The sequence below is a fragment of the Giraffa tippelskirchi genome, chromosome 9 (genome assembly GCF_054371585.1).
Source record: "Giraffa tippelskirchi isolate mGirTip1 chromosome 9, T2T-mGirTip1v1.2.pri, whole genome shotgun sequence".
Taxonomy (NCBI): Eukaryota; Metazoa; Chordata; class Mammalia; order Artiodactyla; family Giraffidae; genus Giraffa; species Giraffa tippelskirchi.
This window is the reverse complement of record NC_137283.1, coordinates 156,506,284-156,532,847: the sequence shown is the minus strand read 5'-3', so window position 1 is coordinate 156,532,847 and position 26,564 is coordinate 156,506,284. Positions and strand designations below refer to the sequence as shown.

General features: G+C 37.6%; 1 protein-coding gene across 16 annotated transcripts in view; it reads right to left on the bottom strand.

The window, feature by feature from the left end:
• ARID1B (AT-rich interaction domain 1B) overlaps window positions 1–26,564 on the bottom strand; it is a 418,737-nt gene that overhangs the window by 122,033 nt on the left and 270,140 nt on the right. For all 16 annotated transcript variants that reach the window (XM_081529735.1, XM_081529728.1, XM_081529730.1 and 13 more), the window contains one exon: window positions 2,134–2,377. In XM_081529735.1, coding sequence (XP_081385861.1) covers window positions 2,134–2,377 — 244 coding nt within the window. The remainder of the gene's footprint in view (window positions 1–2,133; window positions 2,378–26,564) is intronic.

The window sequence follows — 26,564 nt, the reverse complement described above, 5'->3', positions numbered from 1 at the left end:
AAGGAGAAGAGGGCGGCAGAGGATGAGGTGGTTGGATGGCATCACCGACTCAATGGATATGAATTTGAGCAAACTCCTGGAGATGGTGGAGGACAGGGAAGCCTGGCATGCTGCAGTCCATGGGGTCGGAAAAAGTCAGACATGACTTAGCAACTGAACAATATATAATAGGTCATCAGAACCATAATTCACTGAACAACTTCATCCTATGCAAAAGACAACTGAGTACCAGACTCTTAGACCAACTACATCTACCTCCACTATAACATGTGATATCATGCCCTCCAAACCGAGTTCTTCTGTTGGGTTGTGTGTGTTTCATAGAGCATCAAAATCCAAACAGTGAAATAAAACTTTCAAAATCCCCATCTAGAATGCTAAATATATGTATGAAAAACATCAGATTGTGAACTACCCATATTAGGGATCTTAAATGAAAAACTAAAATATTTTTATATCTCAGAAAAGTTTTCATTTAGGTTATTAAGAAAAGTCTTTTTGATGCAATTCAGAAAAATGGAGTCAGTTCATTGACAAATATAGTATTTTACATATAACTTTCCAATGTTTAGGTAGGTAAGACCTCAAAAACCATCTCAATACCAAAGATTGTCTAAGGAATTCTGGAATACAGAGTATTCATGGCTTTAAAGACATTAAAAGCAGGTAAATCCAGGTTTTATTATTAAAACAACCATTATAAGCACAAGCAAATATTTTTGAAAGAAAATCAAGATGCCTTCAATAAAATATATTAAAATTATATGTAATTCAAAATATGGATCTTGGGAACATAACATTTAGTCAAAAAAGCTAAGTGGAAAAGAACTACATATAGTATTACATATGTGACTATACTTCATGATTTTCCCAGAATCTTCCTGGTTTATATGTCTTCTACTGCAATTATTATCAGCAACCCTTATAGGCTCAAGTCTCTCAACCTGGCTGATAAATTATATAGTCATTTTTAATATAATACATTTCTATAAAACTCAAAACTAAGTAAAAGTAACAATATATACTTCATTTATACTCTTTTAGAACCCAAAATAATCCAGAAAGAATGATTTAAAATACATTCAGAGGATATCTGAGGCAGAAGAGAGGTATAGAGCTGAAGACAGGAAGGAACACACAGGTAAAAACAACTCCAGCTCTTAAATTGGATGGTGAGCCATGAGCACTCATTTGATAGTTCTTTAATAATTAGCATTTTTCAAATGTTCTTGTATGTTTTTATATATATATATAAAACATTTATTTAAAATATAAAAAAAGCAAAATAATAAGATGGGGTAAAAACTACTATCCATGTTTTTAAGATAATAGAATAAACTATCAGAAAATTTATCAGCAATTTAATAGTAATTCTGACAGATGAGTAAAAAGTATCTTCTTGTAGCCACCTGCATCATGCTAGCAAAAGTTACACAGAAAGAAAATTACATCTATTTGATGGATAAAAGAAAGCTGGTTGCTTGGTGGGTTTGAATGAAAGATGGTTGATATAAGAAAGAAAGCTGGAATAGGATGAGGCAACTGACAAATAAATAAACAAATTAATAACCCCAAGTACATGACAAAGGAAGCAAAAGATACCAGAGCACGAGTACGGAAAGAGCTAATGCAAGAGGTTAATTGAACATGAACTTCTTATATCAAAACTAAAACGTAAGAGTTTGTATAAATAACAAGGCCGTGAATGTATGCTGGCAAATTAAGACAGTGATAAGCATGAACATTAAAAATATTGTAGAAAATAACTTCCACAGTAATCTCACCATAGTGTCACTTATCAATAGAGGATCTTATTTAACAAAATCACTACAAAACATATGCTAAGAGAATAAGTAATTTTTTGGTGCAAGTTAAGGTAAATGTGCAAACTGAAAGTAACTGGTGATTTTACTAATTTAGTGTTTATATTCACTAGTTGAGTATACTTAGGAACTAGGATGCTTGTATGCTTTGGTGATAATTCACAGTTATACTCCTAACTCCTAATGATGGTCCCATCGTTAGGTTTTTAAACAGTAAAAAAAAAATAATAATGGTGTGTACGGTTTTATTGATGAAAACTAGGTCTGTATTTATTACAGAGTAAAACAGTAATTATTAAGAAATGAATACCTGGAATACTTGCAGGAGAAATTGGGCCAGATCGTGACTGGTTGCTTCCTACAGGAGAGCCGACAGGAGAAGGTGATGGGCCCCCAGGGATGCTGGAGAGATGGGGAGATGCGTGCGGAGAGAAAGGCGACTGAGCTGGGTTGCTCTGATCTCCTTGGCTGCTCGTGGACCCAGATGCACTGACTGCTGAGCTCAAAGTTGCTTCCGTTCCCGTGGGGAGGTCATCAATGGAGCCAGACAGATCCTAAGAAGGAAAGAAATAGCATGCATTGATGGAGTAACACATATTTGGACCAATACCTATTCAAAACACTATTTGAAAATCTTAACCCTAACCTTTCAGAGTTTTTCTAGAGAACATCCCAAATTCAGAGCATGGCCACTTGTTATTAGAAGACTTTAATGGGGTCTTTTATAAGTTAAATCCATAGGATCTAGTCTATCGCTAAAAAGTAAGTTTGTACCTCTTTCATTAAGCTGTCCTACAGCTTTCTGTTAAGCTGTCAGCACCTAGTCCAACAAACCTGCCAAAGACTCAAAGGAAAAGCATGCTAGGTGGTGATGTACCATCTGAATGGAATGCCTGACTCATACACGATCACTTCAGTAAACTAAAAACTAAAGGCTTTGGATCCTCCTACTTAAAGATCAATATTGGAGGACTGTCTGAATTTCAAAATACGATCTTCTAATGTAATAGCAATCCGAACTGTAACCAAACCTTGTGGGGAGAAATTCTGATATTTTAGGTAATTAAAAAGTTCTCTTATAAATAGAAGAGTGATGTGTATTTTTATCTGATATGATGAAAATAAATCCCTTTGAAGTTACATTGGCAGAAATGAGTCCCAATGTTATAACTTACTATCTTTTTTTGAAACAGTCATTGTTTATTAACTCTAGAAAAACAAGAGGTACCATACCAGAAGGAAGTGCAACCAAAGTATATTATTTGGCCTAGCAGTGAATACTGAGTATTGGTATAGTATATGTTTGTATTTGTTGTTCTTTAGTTGCTAAGTCGTGTCCGACTCTTTTGCGACCCCATGGACTGTAGCTTGCCATGCTCCTCAGTCCATGGGATTTCCCAGGCAAGAATACTGGAGTGGGACGCCATTTCCTTCTCCAATAACTCACTTTTTATAACAGTTTTAAGCTAAACAATCTTTAAGGTCCTGTAATTTTACCATGATATCCTCTAAGGCAGGTATTACAATTCCCATTTGATACACATAGAAACCAAAGGTCAGAGAGTCAAGGTTACTGTTACCAGTTACACCACTGAGGACAGACAGCACCTGCCAAAGATTATGACAGGAGGACGAAAGAAGAGAACTGAGAAAACTGTCTTTTGAGACCTTATCAGAGTGAGAGGACAGAACCTTTACTCCAGTCTTCCTCACGGCTGGGCACAAAGATCCCAAATGGGGTTCCCACCAACAGGAGCTCTGTACACTAATGCAGGCCTGTGGCAATGGCGAGGCACCCACATCACTGACTCTGCAAACTCAGATGAGACCTGGAACTAGGTGCTGAATGAGCCCAAAAGGCTGAGAGGCAGGATAAAAGATATTTGTCTTGATAACTTAGGACTGAACACTGCAGAATGGGATCAGAAATACTAGGTTATGGTATTGTCTGTAAAGCAGATTCAACCCTAATTGACATCTTCCACTCACGCAATTTTATTGTTTAATTTTACCTCACTGCTTACTACTGGGACTGATAAAACTAGGGCTCTGGAAACTGATGGAGGAAGATGCTTAGGATCTGAAGAATGAATGTAGACCAGGAAGTACAAAGGCGGCCACTAAAGCAGAGCTGGTTAGAGCTCTTCAGGGTACCCCAAAATGTCACAACACAAACTCAGGATGAGGATCCAAGACTCCTGGAAAATTTATCTTTTCACCATCTGCTATACAATTAACTTCTCTCTTTTTAACAGCAAAATTGCCAATGATTAAAAACATTCTAAAGAATAGCTGATGAGATGAGAACCTCACAAAAAGATGCATATTATAGAAAAACAAAAATTTCGTATGCTAAGAAGAATAACATCTAAGTAAAACACCGTAATCTTCAATGACATATAATTGAGCGTATGAGTAAGAAACCTAATAGCAGCAAGTGACTGAAAATATCACCCCTAGAAAAAGTATCGTCAAAGCTCCAAAATAAAATGGGACAAACTGAATCACGTTTTCAGAATTCAGAGAAAAAAATATATTAATATAAATATCTCTACTTGGGGCACATGAGATGCATGATTTTGCATATATTCAGCAGATAAAACATTGTATTCAACTTGATGACTGGGTTCAACAACAGTTTAATTCAGACTTTCAGAACTTTTTCTGAAGCCAAGTAGAAACAGAGGAAGAATATTATGCAAGTAAGATGCTACATACAATGTAGAAAGTATTCACACTTCAGCATTAAGGCAATTATCTGAGTTCCTTCAAACAAAACTTAAGTACACACATGCAGAGGTGTGAGCTGCAGGCTGACAGGGACCACAGGACAGGATTCCACCCATTCCTCCTGCCCCAGGCTGAATACTGGCCTCTCTCCGGGTGTGGAAGATAGTTGGGTCCTGAATAATTCTTTAAGTACCTATCCCCAATGTATTCCCTTCCTAACCTGATATAGCCAGTTCACAAAAGTGCAAAGGGGCACACCTGTGGGCTCCACAAAGCAGGGCATGGCAAGCTATGTGGGGACTAAAACTAAATCCTACCTATTCTGGCTCCATCCATAAGCCACACATTTTTAAATGACTGAAAAAAAAAATCAGAAGAGTACTACTTTGTGATAGATGAAAAATATTTGAAATTCACATTTCAGGGTCCCATAACATCTTACTGGGACATCTTATAGTGACAGCCATTCCTCTGAAGTGCTGCCTATGGCTGCTTTGGGGCCACAATGGAGACCTGCATAGAGACTATGGCCCTCAAAGCCTATAATATTTACTATCTGGCCCTTAAAGAAAACGGTGCTGACCTGTGGTATCTAGTCTGGCCTCTCATGCCTTTACCTCTTCCATGGGGAAAACAGGAGGACAGGCAGGTCTCAGCTGAAATGTATGGCGACCTATGTGCATAAGGAATCATATAGGCTTCACCAAGAACAGGACTGACTCCATATTCATACCTGCCTGGAAAACACTGATTGGGCGCCAGATAGAATTTTCCTCTTTAATGGTATCATACTAACTCAGGGAGCCCCCACTTAAGAATGGGTGGCAGACTCTGTGTACAGATACCTATTACCTAACAAATGTGCATTATTCATAAACAAGGGCTCATCATGTAAAAATCATTTGGGAGGAAATATGCCTTTCATGATTTCTTTAAAGAAAAAAAAAACTGGTAGGTGACTAGATATAAAATCATTATTTTCTAATATATTACAATATGGAATTCAACAGAAAAGATGACACAGACTCAATTTTTAAAAAAAATCATTATTTGAAGTTAAATAATTTTATGCAAATCCTTTTTCATAAAAAACAAACTGTTACTTGGAAAATTTAAAAATCCTCTGCACGATCTATAAATTCCTTCCCTGTTCTCCCTTAAAATTCTGTTATGGTTGAAAAAGTGACATGGATGGGTGTTAAGAGAGCTTCATTCAAGCTGCAAAGGCATGAAAAACATTTCTGTTATTCAACAAGCTGATCAAAGAAATATCAAGAGAAAAATATAAAAACGGTGGCTTTCTTAGTGTTCACAAGTCATCAGAATTTCAGTGCTGACTACACCTCAGTGTAACAGAAGAGTAATAAAAAGATATAATTTCTATATTACTGTTATACACACACGTAACTTTTATATGTAAATTATAGGGAAATATTCCCGCCCTGCAGATACTTAGGGTACCATACGTATAGCTATCTTAAAACACGTTAATAAAAGAAGTTCAACAGTGGTTTAAACATTCAGCCTAGTTAACAAAGAAGCTCTGTAACAAATACCCCTCTAGAGGACAATTCAGTCAGCAGGGCACCAACTCTATTCTTCTTTTATAAGTACCATCAGATCTATGATGCCTGTAAAGAACAGAGAGACCTTACTGCATCTCATTCTAACCAAGGCACCTTCAAGCTACAGTGCTTCCATTTATCTTGCTGGAAAACTGGCAGGTAAGGTAATTGCAGGGAGGACTCTTTTAAGGGGTTGGAGTTCCCCCTGCCCCAGAGCATTCCTTACATCCTCCCTCTCTATTGATGGAGTGAAGGCTAAGGCATTGGCTTCATGGGCTCATGCATAGTAAATTCAGTATTTTGCCATGACTATCTGATTTGGTAAAGTCTTGCTATCAAGTTGGGTTTTCAATATCTGACATCACTCAGAATACCGAATACTTTCCAGTACACCCAAAATAATACAGTCCCTACTATCAATGGCTAGTTTATATTTAGAAAGTCAATGCTTTTTTGGGGAAAAGCTTGTTTTACTTTAAAATTTAATTTACATGAAAGTTCCCCACAAAGACTTGCCCCTCTGTAACCATCATCCTTCCACCTTCTGCCCACGTAAAATTTTCATTCTAACCTAAGTGACAAGTACAAGAGATTTCACCGTGCTTATAATGAAATGGCATCTGAGAGCAGTAACAATCCTATCAGACTCCGACAATAGAAACACTGATGAATTAACATAGAGCACAGATATGTTCTCATTCAACATGATGGGCCAGGGTGGGGCAGGGCAGTGACAGCGGAATGTATAGAACAAGGTGCCAGGAAGGAGCACAGGAGGAATTTTTAGAAATCTATAAATATATAAAATAGGTATACAACAGTAAGTATAAATATAAATACAAAGTGTACATGATCCTTCCTAGGAATATTTTACATTCATATATCATGACTTCACTACATCTAGAGACATCTTTGGTTTTGATGGTATTCAGTTTATGTAATAAGTCAGCTTGCTAAAGGATAAATTCAGTCAATGCTGGCGATGTCTTACTGTCCTGAAGTGGGAATAAGTTAGAAAATTTTACTCCCTTGTTTAATTAAATAAGTGGGTTTTTTAAAAAAAGCAGATCAACTCTAAAATACTCTCAGCTATGGTTCTCAATACAATTAGTTGACAGTATTATATCAGCCACTGGTAGAAAACTGTTAAGCCTCACATGAATTGGGCATCTCTTGCTCAGAAGAGCCCCAAGAGAGCATGAGGATAAACACTGAATTAGAAACAGAGAAGATATTTCAATCAATGAGACAAGTTCAGGTCTCTTGTTTAAGGATTTTAATAGGGTACAGTTAATGATTTCTCACTGTGACTTCCCATGGGTTTGAAGCACAGGTTAAAATGCCAGCTCAATGGTCTTTAAAAAGTCAGTTATCTTCAAAAGCAGAAATATTGTCTCTTCTCCTTTTTAGAATATTGAGTATGAAATCCTGGCATGTAGTTTTTCCTTCTCTCTCTCCAACTAGACCCTAACTTTCTTAAGGGCAATGCTGAAGAGAGGAGGATTTCACCGGTCACTGATGAATGTCACTGAATTTATAAGCTTTACAGTAAAGTACAGCTGCAAACACTATACAAAGTAAGCCAGCACATGCAAACATTTCTAAATATTTACCAAAAATGCTCTACTGAAAACGACTGAGATTGCCCTTAAAATTTAGCAATGAATTCTTGGCCCTCTGTTTCCAATTACCATCCCAGAGGCCAAGCATCCAGGCTCATTAGATGCTTAGCTCCTTGGAAACACATTGTAAAATCACTTCATATCCTCCAACCTTATTTCGTAACTATCATTTTGGACATGTGATACAAATACACCTTGAGGTTGATATTAGAATTGAGCCAATAATTTGACTGACATATATACACAAAAAGAATAACCTCACAGTGACTCTGTGTAATTTCCATGATATTTGTAAGCTTCTTTTCAGCACAAACCTACATAACAATGTACTTCAAGACACCCACCAAAGTCCCTGCTGCTTTCATTTGTCTAGACAGCAAATGAGTTAAAAGCTCAGACTTCCGGTCTAAAGGAATTAAAAATGGAAAGGCACAGAAAGAATCCATGAACAAAATCCTACCAAGCACTAGTTTTTAGACCTGCAAAGCATCTTCTTACAAAGTTATATAAATATGTATCTTACTTTCTACTTAAACATATCCAAATAACAAGTATTTATCTTTTCATTGTATGTGATGGTGGTTTAGTTGCTAAGGTATGTCTGACTCGTGCAATCCCATGGACTGTAGCCTGCCAGGCTCCTCTGGTCCATGGTATATACAATTCTTAGCCTTAATATGTATGATGTCAACTGGAAAAAAATATTTGATCCTAATTTAAAAATAGTCACAAGCTCAACAAATGACAAACTCATATCCAAAGCCAGGGATAACACAAGGAAAATTAATGCATCAGAATTCATTTTTAGAGAGGTAGCCAACAACCAGTTTTTGGGGAAATGACTTTCACCTGATTCATTTGCACCCTCCCTCAAGCAAAGATTCCTTTACGGGTAACTCTCATTTTAAAGGGATATTTACAGGATAAATAGTTGAACTGATACTTTGCAGAAACAGGATTTGGAATTAAGCATGCTATCATAAGCAAAAAGTTTTATAATGATTATATCTCCTTTGATTTTTAAAAACTTTGCACCTAAAATAAAAGCCATCCACAAAGTTCCTTCGGCTAAAACCCCTGATATCAAATTGCCACTCTAAATTTAGAAGCGGTAAACAATATAAGTATGAAATATGCATCATGTAAGGGAATTTTTTCCACTGCACAGGCCTCAAAGGGACACTAAATTATTCTCAGTTTTTGAAGTCGGCCCAGGGAGAGTCTCTGCTCTTCTGCTATTAATAGCAGACATTATGTAGAGTAGGAATAATGACAAATAGACCAAACAGTGTTTACCATATTGTGCAAACACAGTATAGACAGTCTTGAACTTAAAAATAACTTGGTAGGAAAATTTATTTTATAGTTATCTTTTAGTTGTATAGAATTTGGGAATAATTTTCATCTGTAAATAGCATTGCCCTTTGTGGTTACAATCCTGGGACTACTCTTTCAGGTGATGATCCTGATGACTTGACGCTCAAGATCATGATCTGATGATTTTCAGAGGTGACAACTATAACCACAATTCTCTATAGCAGAGATACTATGTGCATTTTCTTTCATGAGGAGCCTACAACATCTCGTTAGCTCTAGCCCATTGTTCCTACCAGTCAAAATGTTTTTTTAACTGATTTCACTGCTTAAAATAGCCAGGACCCTTCCTGCTGCTGCTGCTGCTGCTGCTACTGAGTCGCGGACCCTTCCTGACCTCAAGTCAAAGCCCCAAACAGTACTGAAAACACTAAAAAAGATTCACATGTGAATAACTGCTGGCCCTCTGTTATTTTAAGAACAATGGCATCTTAAAGAATATACTTACTACAAATGGAAGACTACTAGTGAAACTAAAGCTATATAATAAACTGAGAATACTAAATAATTTGAGGAGAGATATTTGTACTGTCTTAGGCACAGCCTTAGGCAGGCAGGCCTGCTCTAAGGTTTGCATAAGGTTTGGATGGGTAGGTGGGAGGAAGTAGGGGAAAAGGTAGACTGTTTTTTCATGTGGATGACATTTTACAATTAAACTGGCCTGCACAGGTGATCTTGAACACTTAGGCGTCCTTCTTTCATGGAGTCTCAATGGAGAGAAGAATAGCTAAGCAGGTTTAAGTCCTTAGACAAAGCAGAAATTCTGTGATGGACGGGGGACTTAACAGGTGTTGTGGAATCAAGAATGGTAGGTCTTCAGCCAGCTGACATCAGGCCAGGGGCTGCTGTCTGTCATGGGTCCAGGCGAGGGGTGATAAGTGGAGAACCATGGGTGCAGGCAAAAACTATGGGAGACCATGCCATGAGAGAAGGCGGAGGCTGGAAAAGCAGAATGAGAGAGGATGCAGCTGAAGAGGCCGCCCAGGGATAGTTGTGAATGACTTCACAGGCTCAGGCCAAGGAATATGGACTTACAATTTTAGGAATTAGGGAGCCAACAGAGGTCTAAGAGGTGAGTTCCAATATTAGCAAACAAGAAAAAAAAAATACAGTGTAGTGCCAAATGAGAAATGTTAAACATTTTAAAGCAAAAAAACAAAACAAAACAAAACCCTCATGTTTTCAAATGTTTATGAACATAGATTGCTTTAAACATGACTAAAATTGCAGGTACCATTCAAAAATAAATTTGTAAAATATTTTTTAAATATCTATTTTATAAAACTTAATATATAAATGAACAAAACCAAAAGTGCTTAAATAACTATAGTCCAGGTTAAATATTAGTGTGCTTTCTAATTGGAATAATTTCATGAGCCTACAGTCATCTTACTCCTTTCATTTATACTTAAGAATCACTGGCTAAAACGATTTTAAGGATACAGACTTTACCCTTAAAATGGCACAACAGTGTCTAAAGACTAATTATGAGTAACAATTTAACAGATTATATTCTTTAACTGCATATTCTATCCCAAAACCAAAATTCTGAAGACATCTAGTCTCAGTTCAGTTCAGTCACTCAGTCGTGTCTGACTCTTTGTGACGCCATGGACTGCAGCACACCAGGTTTCCCTGTCCATCACCAACTCCTGGAGCTTGCTTAAACTCATATCCATCGAGTTGGTGATGCCATCCAACCATCTCATCCTCTGTCATCCCCTTCTCCTCCTGCCTTCAATCTTTCCCAGCATCAGGGTCTTTTCTAAGGAGTCAGTTCTTCGCATCAGATGGCCAAAGTATTGGAGATTCAGCTTCAGCATCAGTCCTTCCAATGAATATGCAGGACTGATATCCTTTAGGACTGACTTATTTGATGTCCTTGCAGTCCAAGGGACCCTCAAGAGTCTTCTCCAACACCACAGTTCAAAAGCATCAATTCTTCGGCACTCAGCTTTCTTTATGAGAACCCCGTGAACAGTATGAAAAGACATCTTAGTTACACAGGAGGAAAATGAGCTCTTGCCACACAGGGGCAGGGATGTGGGTATGCGGGCTTATGGGTTGGTGCTTTACAAATATCAACACCAGGTATGAAACTGTAAGTATGAATGACCCATGTGCTTTGAAAGCAAACTGACAAACTAACAAGATCTGTAAATATGTAAGATTTAGAGTTTGTCTACTGATATGAGGTTTTATTACTGAAAGTATATCATAAATCTTTATAGCAGAAAAGCAATCAACATCATCTTTTGCATCTCTCATGGTAAAAAACAACTATTGTATATCTTAGAAGTACAATGCTTAGCACATAGAAATTCTGAAAATAAAAGTTAAAAACAAAACAGCATGAACCCTCAAGAGACCTCTATTTCTTCAGTATACAGCAATGAAATACTTCAATAAGACATATAGGAACTGCAAATAAATTAGCAGCTTGAAAAACAAAAACAGAAAAAAACACAGCTCACAAACTGTACCAGGTCTACATGGAATAAATGGAAGTTTTGTTGTAGAATTAATACTAAAACTTCATTTTTTGACATTTTCCCCAGTCACATGAGGCATATGAACATACATACTTATTCTACATCCTTCACTGAATTTTTAAAACCTTTTGTTTGAAATGACTTTAAACTTACCTGAAAGTGGCAAAGACAGTACTGAGTGTTCCTTCACTCAGTTTCCCTTAAGGTTGACATTTTACATAGTAACCAGGGCATGTTTATTAAAACTATGAACTTGAAATTGGTGTAATACTATTTATGAAACTACAGACTTCATTCAAATTTGCAGGCTTTATAGTAAAGTCTTCCTCCTATTCCAGGACCCAATCCAGGACACATATCACATTTATTCACCTTGTCTCCTTAGTCTCCTCTGATCAGTGACAATTTCTCAAATCCTTCCCTGTTTTCCACAACCATTTGAAGAGCACTCCTGAGGTATTTTGTAGAATGTTCTTCAATTTGTGTCTAGTGTTTTCTCATGGTTAGGCTGAGGTTACGGATTTGGGGGAAGAATACCACATAAGTGATTAGGTGATACTCCTGTCAACACTAAATGGCAGTTGTTGTTGTTGTTCAGTTGCTAAGTTGTGTTGATCTTTGTGACCCCATGGACTGCAGCATGCCAGGCTTCCCTGTCCTTCATTATCTCCTCAAATTTGCTCAAACTCATGTCCATTGAGTCGGCGATGTCATCCAACTATCTCATCCTCTGTCATCCCCTTCTCCTCCCGCCTTCAATCTTTCCCAGCATCAGGGTCTTTTCAAATGAGTCAGTTCTTCGTATTAGGTGGCCAAAGTATTGGAGCTTCAACTTCAGCATCAGTCCTTCCAATGAATATTCAGGACTGATTTCCTTTAGGATTGACTGGCTTGATCTTCCTGCAGTGCAAGGGACTCTCAAGAGTCCTCTCCAGCACCACAATTCAAAAGCATCAATTCTTCTTCCAATTGAGATTTCATGATCATAAAACATTGGAGAGAGAAAAATACACACGCTATGCTCTTCCAGACATAGCTAGAGGAATGTAACTTAGAATAACCACTTTGGACAAAAATTTATAAGCATTTTGTAAAGCTGAAGATGCATTTACCTTATGATCCAGGATGTCCACTCCTAGGTTTACACACTGGCACACACACATATGGAGACATACATAAGCATAGCAGCACTGCTTCAGTATTGTAATTGTTAAAAAAAAAAAAAAAGGAGACAATCTAATTTTCCAGTGATATAAAATCAAGAGATCTATTCAGAAAATGGGCTACTATACAGCAATGAAATTGAATGACCTAGAACTAAAAATGTTAATATAAATCTCACAAACAATACTGATAGAAAACTAACCAAAAATCTGAATGTAGCAGTATGTATCTAATACAGAAGAGAAGGTACAAAAGAAAGAAGTGGACTGTAAACCTGGTAGTGGAAATTCAGTCTAGAGCAGCAGCAGGAAGCCAAGATCAGAAGAGGTAATAAGAGAGGGAGCAGCACTGTCTGTGGATTAGAGGGGAGAAGCTGCTCTAACCCAAAAGGAGCCTTTGCACACAGTTCATTTGATTAAGCCCTACTTCCCTCTGAGAGTCTTCCCTTACCACTTGGTAAGGCCTCCCCGGACATTTACACCACCAGAATGAGCTGCACAGCCCCTTCCTCTATGAACCTACATCATACATATCTACTACAGAATTGCTTAGGCTGAGTTTTAATGAACTGTTAGCATTCGTTACAATTGCAAACTCTGAAGTAGGACCACTTACTTCCAGACTTCGGCTTTGACCACTTTGACATCAACCATGGGCAACATAATTAACCTTTTTGTGCTCATACTCCCCTCATCTATAAGATGGGGGAAATGCTAGTATCTGCCAACAAGAGTTGTTGTGAGAATTCAATGAGAAGTTATACGTAAAAGAATTAGTGTTGCAGCATCTCCGTAAGTGTGAGCTCTTATCACTGGTAACCATAGAGGAGAGGCAGTGGGTTAGAGAGCCTAAACGACTGAGTCACTGGGGATACAGGGCAAGACTGCAGCGTCACCAGAAGGAAATGGCTGCAGAGTGAAGAGGAGGCAGGGAAATGCACCCTCCTCCAGTTTCCTGATCCCAGTGGGCATTGACCCAGCTGTATCCAACATTCATAAGCTCTTTAATGAGTAAGATAGACTGCCTGCACTGTGTTTATGAAGACAGGTTTTCAACACTAATTCTATCAATGAAGTTATAACAAATAAAGTACTGGAAAGTGGTTAAGGAAAACACCCATAATGACTCACTATTTAAGATGAAGTTTTCACATTTCCATAGGAATCATTTTTAAGAATTCTGAGAGTTTTAGAAAAAAGTAGAGAATTCCAAAAAAATTTTTTAGCATAGTCAGCCTGACTAGATTACAGATGGAAATGTTGTGTAAAGGCTATTGGTGTCCTCTGACCACCTGTCGCGAAGAGCCAACTCATTGGAAAAGACCCTGATGCTGGGAAAGACTGAGGGTGGGAGGAGAAGGGGGCGACAGAGGATAAGATGGTTGGATGGCATCATCAACTCAATGGAAATGAGTTTGACCAAACTCCGGGGGATAGTGAAGGACAGGGAAGCCTGGCGTGCTGCAGTCCATAGGGTTGCAGAGACGGACATGACTGAGTAGCTGAACAACAACAATGAAATTCAGTACATGCAACACTCCCCTCAAACTTAAAAATATGAATGTTTCCTCATTTTCAGTTATGATTTACCGACTCAGTCAGATGAAAGGTTGTTTTCAACTTTGTACAGGGGCAGCTGATCACTCAATACCTCAAGTGCTAGCACTAAGGGGCATTTTACATAACAAATCTTCCTAAGAACATATAACCATTTTATAATGTATTACTTCAAAACTACTTCTCCAAAGGAGGTGGTTATAATCCTACTCAGAGTTTCAGACAGAAACTTCTAATATCAATAATAATAATGATGGTGATGGTGATGATGATGATCAATCGATAAGGGCCTGAGTTAGGTCTTGAATTCTAGCACGTTTCACATTTACCCACACTACCTCCCGACAGAGCCATCTGTATGCCAGGCAATGGTATTACTGTACCTCACACTTACAGGTAATTATCCTGTTGCTTGGAGCATATTCTCAGGTCACCAAGAAGAATAAAGAGTTTTCTCTGATGACCACTTTAGTCCACCTTAAGTGGTCTCAAAGACAGTGTAAACAAATTAAGAGACAGGATTCTGAAAGGCAGAATGGTAGAATTCACATTTCCTTTGCCTTCTAAACCCTTTGAACAAGGGAGAGACCTTAATAGCCTGACTCGCAAGACCATCACATTGCTGAATTCCTCTTTATCTCAGTAAATCATAAGTTTTGATATAAAATTGGACTTTAATGCTTCACCAACCTAAAGATCCCTGGAAAGTGCCATGACGCATCCTTCTGAATCTCTGCATCTTATTCCCCCCCTAATGACTGGCTTTTAAAACACATTTGTTAGATGTTAGTTTTGTTTTGAATATTTTTATTGTATTGGGGGTAGGAAGTTATGGGGAAGCTGGGCTCTGGGACCACACCCTCGCTGGACCCCAATCCCAGCTCCTCTCTCACTAACTCAGAGAACTTGGGCAAATGACTGAGCGCCATCAGCCACAACCTCTCATCTGTATGGAGCACAGGCACAACAGAAGTAATGACCTCCCGGTGTCTCAGGGCGAGTTCAGTGAGGTAAACGGTGTACATAAAGCACTAAGCATGAAACCTGGTGCCAGGTAACTGCTCGTTAAATATTTATTGTAATGTAGGTATATAGGAATAGTGTAGCAGTTAAAAGCATACATTCTGGAGTAAGAGCATTTTGAAATCAAGTCCCGGCTCCACCAACTTCCCCCAATCTTGGGCAAGTTGCTTAACTTCACTGAGCCTCAGGCTCACCATCTAAAATAGGGGAGAAATAATAATGCCATGGTGAGGACTCAATATAATTATGAAAACTAAGCATACAGTAAAAGTTCAATAAATAGCTACTATGTATATAAGTGCATACATACAAATGTCACCATACACACATTTTAAATACTTACACTTTTTTAAAAACTCTGTTTATAATGTAAAAATACATTTCCAATAAAGAATAAAGAATTTACAAGTGACTTCTAGAAAAATATCTCACTTATAAGCTTTCTGAGTATAACCAAATCTCATAAATAGTGAAAATATTAGTATTTTCAGAATAGATGTTAAAACTTAATACAAAAGTATATGGTAATGAAATAACAAGACAAAGTTGGACAAATAAAAATTATGCTCCTGTGCACAGTTTTCACATTTTATCAGGGTAAGATATTTTAACAAAAATTTCCTCATGGTCTTCATTAGCAAGTCTGCTTGTACATAGTCAGATGACCAAAAAAACTTTAAAAAATCAAATAGAACAAAGCAAAAATATAAATACTGATTTTAACAGTATGGCCTTATGATACAGCAGTCCCAGACCGATACTGCAACCCCTAAAACTGAACACTCAACACACACAGGCATGGGTGCTTTTAGTTAAATGGGTCTTGCAGAGCTGGTTCCCCAGGGAATCTCAGAGGAAACAGAAGTCACGTGCCTATCAGTATTTCAGAGAATCTAATACGACTATAAATCTGTCATTGTTGGCAACACTGAAGAAACAGGACCGGTAAATAAGAAACAACTAAATACCACCCTGCTTCAGGTTTCTCTGCCACCTATGGTCTAAGTAACTCCATACTGCCGTCAAGAGTCTTGTTGTAAGAGTTATGTGTTCAAAATTATTGATTTCCTTTTACTTCCAAAGAAAACTACAATTTTAAACACAATTCTCTTTGTGAATTGATGCTTTTAAATCTCCCTTTTCATTTGGAAATTATAAAAGAAAGCAAGCAAGCTAAACAGGATCTTAAAAGTACCAAAATAGAGTTTAAATAATAACTTGAGTATCATAAAATTATAACCAGAGGTAAATTTGTTATGCTAAGCTCACTTTAACTTGAGAATGAGTAACCACACGGGGCTGTTGAGGACTGACACTATGGTCCACCAGTTTGCAGAATGTGATATGACTTTCTATGATCTATCCTTGTGCTAACTACACCTGTCTCTTGTCTTTCTGTATTCCATTCTCTTCTGAATTATCCTCAACACTGCTACGTAGGTAAGACATCATGTTAAGGAAAAAATGGATTTTGGCTCTGAGAATAAAAGCAGTATATTTTTTAAAGCATGCATATAAAGATTAGTGAAAGCTACTTATGAATTAAGTAAAAGAGGAGTTAAGGAAAAATGTAAAACTACAACAAGCATAGCAATCTGTTATGAGCTGAATGAGTGCCAGTTTGTGGGCCCCGGGGCTCGGTAGGATTTCTCTGTACAGTGCCAAACTCCAACAATATTGTTATGGTTAGAAAGGAATTTCTCACAAGAGCTAACAAAGGCAGAAGGTCATAAATAAACCCAGCAGGACTGCCTTGTCAGTTCTCATTATTAGCGCTGCAGGCACTTGCTTTTCTATGGGCTTCTTACAGGTTCATTTAAGTGTGAAAGTTCCTCCTCGAAAATTCAGATACTCATAAATAAAATGGTTCTTAATCTACCAAAGAAAAATACTTGAAAAGTAAGTAAGAAAACAAGTGAGCAAATGAATAAATATAAAAAGGACAGAAGCACGGCCAGAGGCAGAGCTCAGCCAGGCGTTTCTGAGAACTGGAGCACCTCCACTCCTGGCCTTCGCAGCCCAGCAGTGAGTGACCAACAGGACGCTCTGCTTTCTCACCACAATAATAGTCTGCAGAATTCTATCTGGGCAGGAAATGAAGCTGAGCTCCTAAACTGATGCTGACATGTGTTATAAACTGAGGAAAGCACAGCTGTGTGATCATTATTGCAATTATGAAGTGACATCTACTGTTAACTTTATTTTACTGAGGACTTTTAACTAGTAACAAAAAAGGGGGTACAAATCTACTAATGATAGAGATGTTAATTTTTAGCAAGTAAAAATTAGGAACGTATTATTGGGTCTTTAAAGCTAAACATTACCTTTTGCGAAAGGCAAATCTACATCTTAAGAGCTCTAATCAGTGCTTCTCAATGAAACAGAAGATTTAGTTTTGTAATATTTAAAAAATGAGATGAATATCTCAATTCTCCCTTAATCCTATGTCCTTGTATTCTAAGAAGAGCTGAGAACATCAAACCTCCAATTATCTCAATACACATATTAATTCAAACGAGAAAAAAATCTGATAAACTTGATTTCATTTACTACTGACTCAAAACAAAAACAGACTTTACTTCAGTAACAGCAATAAAAATATACTATATAGTGTCATTTATTTTCTTTTAAAGGAAAAATAAGATGAATATCTTAAAAATAATATAAACAAATGAGAAATAAATCAGAAAACAAAAATCCTCAACAGTGCTGCTATTTAAGTTAACCAAATTATAACATTTTGCCATATTTCCTTCTAGTCTTTATTCTTAAGAATGGCAAAACAGTATACCTTTAAGCACAACATGTATGCAAAATTAAATAACACACCAACTGACCTACTTGTCACCCTCTATCAAGAAAATAAACGTTCCATTTCCCTGCTGATTTCCCCTTTTATAATTTGTGAATTTTTAATGCAGCTTTAAATTAAAAAAAAAATTCTAAGTATCCTACATCATCCCCTTTAAGAGAATTCAAGTTTCCAAGAAGAGAAAGTTGTTCTCAGAGGCTAGGGTGCTGGAAGACCATTGTGTGTAGTCAGTTAAGTTACAGAAACTGGGCTATTAGGCGCTGCTGCGTGTTACAAAGAAAGGTATGTTTGCAGAATTACTTTTCACTGGCTTGCAGCCTCTCATTACCTACTACTCATGATTATCAGTGTCAAGCTGATGTTGAATTCTTCACAGAGAAAATTCTCCATGTTTGCTTTAGATACTGGCAATTGGTCTATGTTCTCAGCATTCACGGAGGATTGCCCTTGACTCATAACATTACTGTTCCAAGGAACATGAATAAATGCTGAAAAGAGGGGAGTTTAAATGTCCAAGAGTGGTAAGAAACCGAGACAGGCCTTACTTTACACTGGTGGGGAAAAGTGGGCTTTTCTAGAGAATATTTCTGAAGGAGCTAAGTTACTGCATTAACTGTAGCCTATATAAGACATTTTGAGTTAAATTTGCAGTGGGCTGCAAACATCAGATTACATTTTTTGATTAGTAACTTTATAACCAAGTAGCCCATGGTTGACAATATTAGGCCATAAAGAGTCCTCAGGAACTTACAACTGAATATTCTATTAACAGTAATAACAAGATTCCCAAATCTGACCCCCTTAGGGCATGAGTAGTACATAAAAATTAAACGGACCTATTTCTAGACTTAAACAGCTAACACTTGCTAGTATTAACCAAACTAGACTTCATCAATTCTTAAGAGTTGTTGAGGCTCGTTATTTAATATTTCAGGTACAAATGTGTTAGGAGATAAGTAATAAAATGTGGGGATAGCAAAGTTTGACTCCTTTGGAAGAGAAACACTTAAGATGGACTGTCATGATCTGTACAGAATTTCCAGAAGTAAATGAAGCTTCAGTAAACATTTACTCCTATCTTGCATTTTTATTATACAATGTAAAACTGAGGTCCAGAGAGGCTAAATTAAATTATGCACAGGTTCTATAGACACAGACTACATTAGAATGCAGTTTTCGAGGTATATTCATTAAAACACAACTGCTGACATTGATACCTGAGGCTTCCCAGGTGGCTCAGGGTAAGGAATCCGCCTGCCAATGCAGGTAGACACAAGAGACACAGGTTCGATCCCTGGGGGGGAGAAGATTCCCTGGAGAAGGAAATGGCAACCCACTCCAGTATTCTTGCCTGGAAAATCCCATGTGTAGAGGAGTCTGGCGGGCTCCAGTCCATGAGTCGCAGAGAGTCAGAAAGGACAGAGTATGCACAATACTGATAACCTCATTTAAGATTTCAAAAGACAGAGTGTGTGTGTGTGTGTATGTGCGCGTGAGTGCATTACTCTTTATGAGACCACACATATATCTACTTGAGCACATTTTTTAATAGTTACTATTTCACATTATGTATCTAGGTACATGCCTCTATCTCAAAATCTCCTGTTTCACTGAGCAATAAAGATACGACTTTGTAAGTGATAAAAAGAACAACAGCATGCAAAACCATGTAGCAGAGATGTCCCAGGATGCACAAGAGTAGGACAGTTTAATAGGTTCTTTGGTGATTTAAAACAAATCTTTTATTTTCTAACTTCTATCTTTTGCTGAGCCTCACAGAATGTTTTCTCTAGTTCTCCAATTTTTTGTTTACTCAATCTCCTTGTGGGTGAATGACAATAGCTGACACACCCAAGTCCATAAACCAAGAGACCATAAAGTGGCAGCTCAGAGGGCAACCACCTCCCATGGCCACAGACAGAAAGCATAGACATGTCCTCTTACCTTGTGACCTAACCTGGGCAGGATGTCTGCCTCCAACACAGCAAAGGAATGCAGGACTACATTCAGAGGGAATCCAAGCAGTAATAAAACAAATGTTTGGGGCTTCCCTGGTGGTTCAGTGGTAAAGAATCTGCCTGCCAATGCAGGAGACTCAGGTTCGATCTCTGGATCAGGAAGATCCCCTGGAAGGAAATGGCAACCCACTTCATTTTGCCTGGGAAATCTAATGGACAGAGGTGCCTGGCGGGCTACAGTCCATGGGGTCACAGAGAGTCGGGAATGACTGAGCGAATAAACAACAACATTTTATCACACAAACTGATAAAGCATCTGATTTTTTTTCACTCTGGCTACTGATTACCCATAGGATTCACGAGCGTGAAATAGGAGAGGAGCAAATTGTGAAGACAGACTGTTTTGTGAAATCATAATCCATGAAGTATACCATCTGTGATCTAGCACAGTTCTCAACCTGCAATGGATCCCCAGTGCAATCTGATACGGTAAACAGTTTATTTTATAGAGTTCTGAGTTCTGAAGTATCTATAATTGTTTTAGGTCTTAAACATATGGGATACAGTACAAACTGAATTTAAATTCCTGAGAACAGTGAAATTAACTGAATTTATGGAAAAGCTGGCCACATATTACATCTAGTAGATGTAGAATTACATCTAGTAGAACAGAAAGACAGGAAGAAAAGGGGGAAGGTGAGAGCAAAAGACAATGAGAGAAAGTAATAAAGGACAGGAAAATAGAAAACACAGTGTAATATGAATACTAAGTGTTTAAGCAGTTTCTGGATGAACAAAATGCGTAGACCCATGACTGTATGTGCAAAATAGAGCAAACAAAGGAGAGAACCTTCGGGCAGACCTGGTAAATAATAAACACCATTTAAGATTTTAACCTTACGTTGGTAAGCTAAACATCCGGGAAAACCTGACATATACATTTGGACAGGAAGCATCTTTGTGAGAAGAAAAAAAAAATACCCTTCTGCACAGATGCAGCCCCTAGTCCACGGTGCCTCTGTGGAAGAAAACTGAGCCTCCTTCTCAGGACTTGGGAGGTGGGGTGGGGGGACTCTGTCTTAGCAGAGTGCATCAGCCTGATTCAACCTAATTATTTTAAAAGTACTTTTATCATTTAAAAAAGTATTTTTTACTTTTAAAAGTAGTTGCTGGGAAAAACCAGTAGTTAGAAGCTTGGGTTTTGTGGGCTGACCCTGGTTCACTTCTTATTTCATGCAAACAGGATGGTGTTCTGGTCATTAGAATTAAGACTTTCTTCATTTAGATATTTAGTGTTACATATTTTGAAATTAATATCTATTACTTAATGTCAGGAGACAATTTAAAACTCTTAGATCACATATAGTCCTCAGAAAATGTATATGTACAAGAAAATATAACATATATACATATATATATAAGAAAATACATACAGAGGAATAGTTAAAACAAAATTGAAAAGAACAACTATAATTTCCCTTTTTTCTGATATTCTTAGAGGGTAACTGGTGAACTACTGCTTTTCAATGCAAAGGAAAGAATACTCTCTCACATGACACCCATCATTTCTAAAATTTCTTTTAATAGTTACATGAAAAAGTAAAAACTGATGTTGATATAAACTCCTTGAATGAGGTATGTGTTCTCTTTGCACAAAACTTTTAACATTTTTAAGATTGTTTTCCGTAGTGAAACTAAATAAAGAATGGATTGCCCTTGGTGCCCACGGACTCTGAAATATCACTGATGTTCATTCAGGACAATGGTAATCCTGGGTGGGGACTGAGAGGTAAATGGAATGATGATGCAAAAGGGACAAAGAGTATTTCCAGTGCTCTGGTGGGGTTTTATGTACTGATTAATTGCATATTGATTACGTGTGTGTTCACTTTAGGACACACATTGAGCTGCAAACTTAAAATTTTTGCACTTTTTTGTACTTCTGCTATACTTTCACAATATTTACATTAAAAAAACGGACTTCGAGATAACAACTAGTCATTTGTTGTGACACTGGGGATAATAGCACCACCACCCACCACAAATCACCCATCTCTGGACTCAGGCCTGTCCTCTCTCTTCCTGATAGGTTAGCACTGACATGTGCCAAGCTCTTTTTTCAGCATTCTCCCTGAATATAGGACCTGCTTTCAGAAAAGCAAGAGTCCAATTTAAATGGAAGTTCCTATGGGTAGGTAATGGTTTGACCCTTGACCCTACCACCACAATTGTTTCACTTCTCTAATGATTTCCCTGCAGGGTTCATTTACCAGTTCTGGGTCAAAGACCAACATGCCCCATGAAGTCAAAGACTGACACAAGTGGTGCTTGATGTATCAGGAAATAACTACAACATAAAGGCACATTTCATCATTAAAGATGGCTTTCGAATTTAAATAAAAGGAAGTATAAACCCCAAATCAACCCTATTTACACTAGCCAATTCACAGGTATACAAGTAGTGAATGATACATCCCAATTAAGGTACAGAATCGGTAACACCCAAAGTCAAAGTAGTTCTAGCTTAAAAGAACTTTTTTTCCCCTTTATTACCTTTAGTATTATTGTATTTGAGAGCATTTTCCATTTGTCTCATATTTTGCTTTAATTTTCATTAATCTGAATTTCTTTTAACTTGATACACCACATGACTTTAACTAGCATGGTTACAATGGATTAGATAGCAACTTAGAGATACAAATTTCCCCAAATATGATAAAAGCTGCTTCATAATCTTTTTGCTTAAATACAACTTTATGTATTTCAGATATGAAAATAGAACTACTGGCAAATAACAATTTCTTTGTTAGTTTAAACAAACTACTTCAGTAGAGAATGTGTTAAAGTTGGTGCAAAAGCTATTGTTGGACTTGATGACACAGTAATTATTCAGAAGTGAATTCAGTTCTCAATAAAAAAAACAAAAGACATGTAATTCCTTCTAATGTTTATTTGTACAGAAAAGGAAAGAAAGGGAGAAGACACCAAAAAGGAGGGGTGGGTGAGAAAGAGGAGAGAGACCTCAAGGTCAAAGAGGAAGAAGAGAGGGAAAAAGAGAAAGACAAGGTTCTAGTGAAAGACTGGGGATTACACCGAAAAGGCAGAGACTTGACGAGAAATATCCCTTAAGTATGTTTCATTGGGATGAGTCAGGTGAGGATGTGGGGACAACGGGACATGACACTCTTCAGGCTAATGGTAGCTAAGGAAGCATTTGGAAGACTCTTCTATGAATCCAGCCAGCACTGAACATTTGCCACTTGACTAACTTTGAACTGGATTATAAGGACTCATGAAAGAGGAGGTCTGGAAGGGCAAAAATTAAAACAAAAGTCTGCACTGTGAACAACAATATATTCCAAACACAGAAGAAATGCTACAAAGAAGGTTTATACATAATTAGAAAAACAATATAGACTCTAAATGTTATCTTTTGCTCTTTAGTATTACAAGTGGACACTGCTAAACAAGCTTTCTTAAGAAATGGGCTTTAGATTCACAATGTTATAAATAGAAGAAAAACAGTTAATGCTGTTGAGCATATGTATGTAAAGTTACCTTAAAGAGCAAAGTAAATGCCCAGGCTTAGAGACACCTTCCTTTAATCACACAAGTTAAAGTGATCTACCTCAAGAAAAACTTTACTGATCAAATGAGGGGCTGACAAGCAGTAGAAGCACAGAAGAAGAAAAATCACAGAGGTTCTACAAAAAAAAGCTGACAATGGGAGAAGGAATCCAGGCCAACAGATACAGAAGATTATTGTATAATAATGGAGCATGGAGAACAACATGAAATACTTTTGTGGAAGTGGATGTGTCTGGCTATCTGATACTACAGAACCTTCACATTATTCAACCATCCCATACTGTGAGGCCATACTCACAAAGTGACCTCCTCCTGTGTAATCTGTAACCAGGAAGACCACTGCCTTGCCAACTAGTGTGGTCAGTGAGTCTTCTTCAGAGAGACAGTTCAACCATCTCTTGGTATCCTTCTGATAAAGTTGTTTTCTGCACCTTACAGAATAGAGAATCAGACCCTGGACTTAAGCACATTTGCTAAAATAGTGTCACCTTGTGATGAATCATGAAGAATTATAATTCTCTGGTAACACCCCGGTCATTTGAAAGTTCTACAAGGAAGCGGCTGTTAGGTCTGCCCACCACCATTAATCTCACACGTGTGTGCAGGTGAAGTTGCTTCAATCATGTCTGACGCTTTGTGACCCTATCGACCTTAGCCCGCCAGGCTCTCTGTCCATGGGATTCTCCAGGCAAGAATACTGGAGTGGGTTGCCATACCCTCCTCCAGGGGATCTTCCTGACCCAGGGATCAAACCCTCTTTTATCTCCTGCATTTACCACCAATGCAACCTGGGAAGTCCATACATAAACCACCATTATAATTAGGAAATTTGACTTAGAAGTACATTTAATGAGAGTTTCACATTTTATACACATTTTATTGTAACTCACGTTTAACTCACGAACACCTGGTAAGTTAATATATTGTTCTTCCACAGAATCACCTCTCACAGTAGTTAATACCGAATTCAATCCAGTTTGCATTAGGCCAATCACCAATAGCATACTCAACAAAAAAATCTCTGACAGAGAGCAAAATGGCCCTTAAAATAAGCATCTTGGTGGCACGGGAAAAGTAGTGGCTTTTTATTACTAACTACCTGTCCTCTGGTATCAGCTACCTAATCTCTGAGCTTATTTCTTCATTTGTAAAAGTGGCATTATACCACCTGCCTCTTATGTGCTGTAAAGTACTTTTCAAAGTATCTTGTATTTACTTGTTGTTAGTAAATGGTAGATACTCTGTCCTGAAGCATTTGAGTATAATCTGTTAAGATGGAAAACAGGGAGAGCTGCTATATGGCATATTCTCTATATCCTTCAAACCCTAGCGCAAGGATGATCTATTTGGTCCCATCCACTCTTGTTCTGAAATAAGACTTCTTTAAAAATATTTTTTAAAACACTATCAGAAATACAGAAGGAACAGGAAGACAAAGTCCTGACTAGACCACTGTTACAAATTTCCCTTGGTACCCCAACTTTACATACTTTCTATGAGAAGTTTTAAAAGCTCTGTAACCAAACTCACATCAACAGTAATTTACAACAATTCACAGAAGGAAAAACAGAAATGGAGGTAAGCACAATAGCAACAGAAAGTAAAAGCAATCACCCAATGCTGTAGTGCTGTACTTGGAAAAGGAGAGCCAGCTTATCACGACTGCTTTGTCAAACCTTTGGCTATCTCCAGAGAGTGGCAGTAAACAGGGCCTATTTTTAGCTCCTTCCATACTTACTGTCTTTCTCTTCTCACTGCAAACTCAGTGTTTATTAGCTGCTGGAAAAATTTACTATGATGTCTTTCTCATAAAAATATTTTTCTACCTACAACATGTTGCTGACTTGGCAAGACTATAGCATAGACACTTCAATTTAATTCTCCTTAATTGAGTGGTATGAAAAACAAATACAAATTTTCTATGTTATGAAAAAGTACAGAAAGGGTTTAGTCACCTATCTGTTAAATTTCTGGACCATCATTTAAGGACTGGGACAGAGATGACACTCTGAATAGATGAATTAGGGTCACCAGATAAGATACAGGAACCGAGTTAAATTCGTATTTCAGATAAAAAACAAATAATTTGTTAGTATTAAGTACATGCCATGGAATATTTGGGACATATTTATATGAAATACTAAAAGTTTATGCATTTAACTGGTGATCTATACTTATTTTTTAAATCTGGAAACCCTCAATAGATAGATGGAAAAAGTCGTAATTCATAAGCCCAGTGCCCAGCTCCACTATCAGCTGTCTGATGTTGAGCAGGTGACTTAGACCCTTGGCGCTTTTGTCTTACTCACTATGAAACAGACATACCCACCACAGCTCCCTTACAGAGAGCAGCAGCAGCAACAACAAACAGTGCTTCTATCTGCCAGGTACTACTGAAAGTGCCTTTCAAAACAAATTCACTCAATTTTCACAACTTTTGAGGTATATACTATTATAATTCCCATTTAACATTTTACTGCTATATATTTTATTACTCAAAGAGCTAACAATGTAAATTCAAATGCAGCCAGGCTCCAGAGTCTTGGCTCTTAATTTACCACTATAAAAATGAAAATGATAAAATGTATGCAAAAAGATACAAAACAGAAGATGTTCTTAATACTGTTAAATAATTAGAAGGAATTAAGCTGCGGTAGAAATAAATATGATCTATGCTGAGGAACAGCCTGAGTAAAGAGCTCTAGGAGGAGAGACGCAGCCCACCACCCTCTGCTGTCCAGAGGCTTGCCACGGCACAGAAGGCGGGGTTGCTCCCCTCTGTACCATTTTTCAAGAAGGCTAAAAATGAAAAAGACCAGCAGCTCCATGGGGAAGAAGCTGTAAAAGATCATTTATG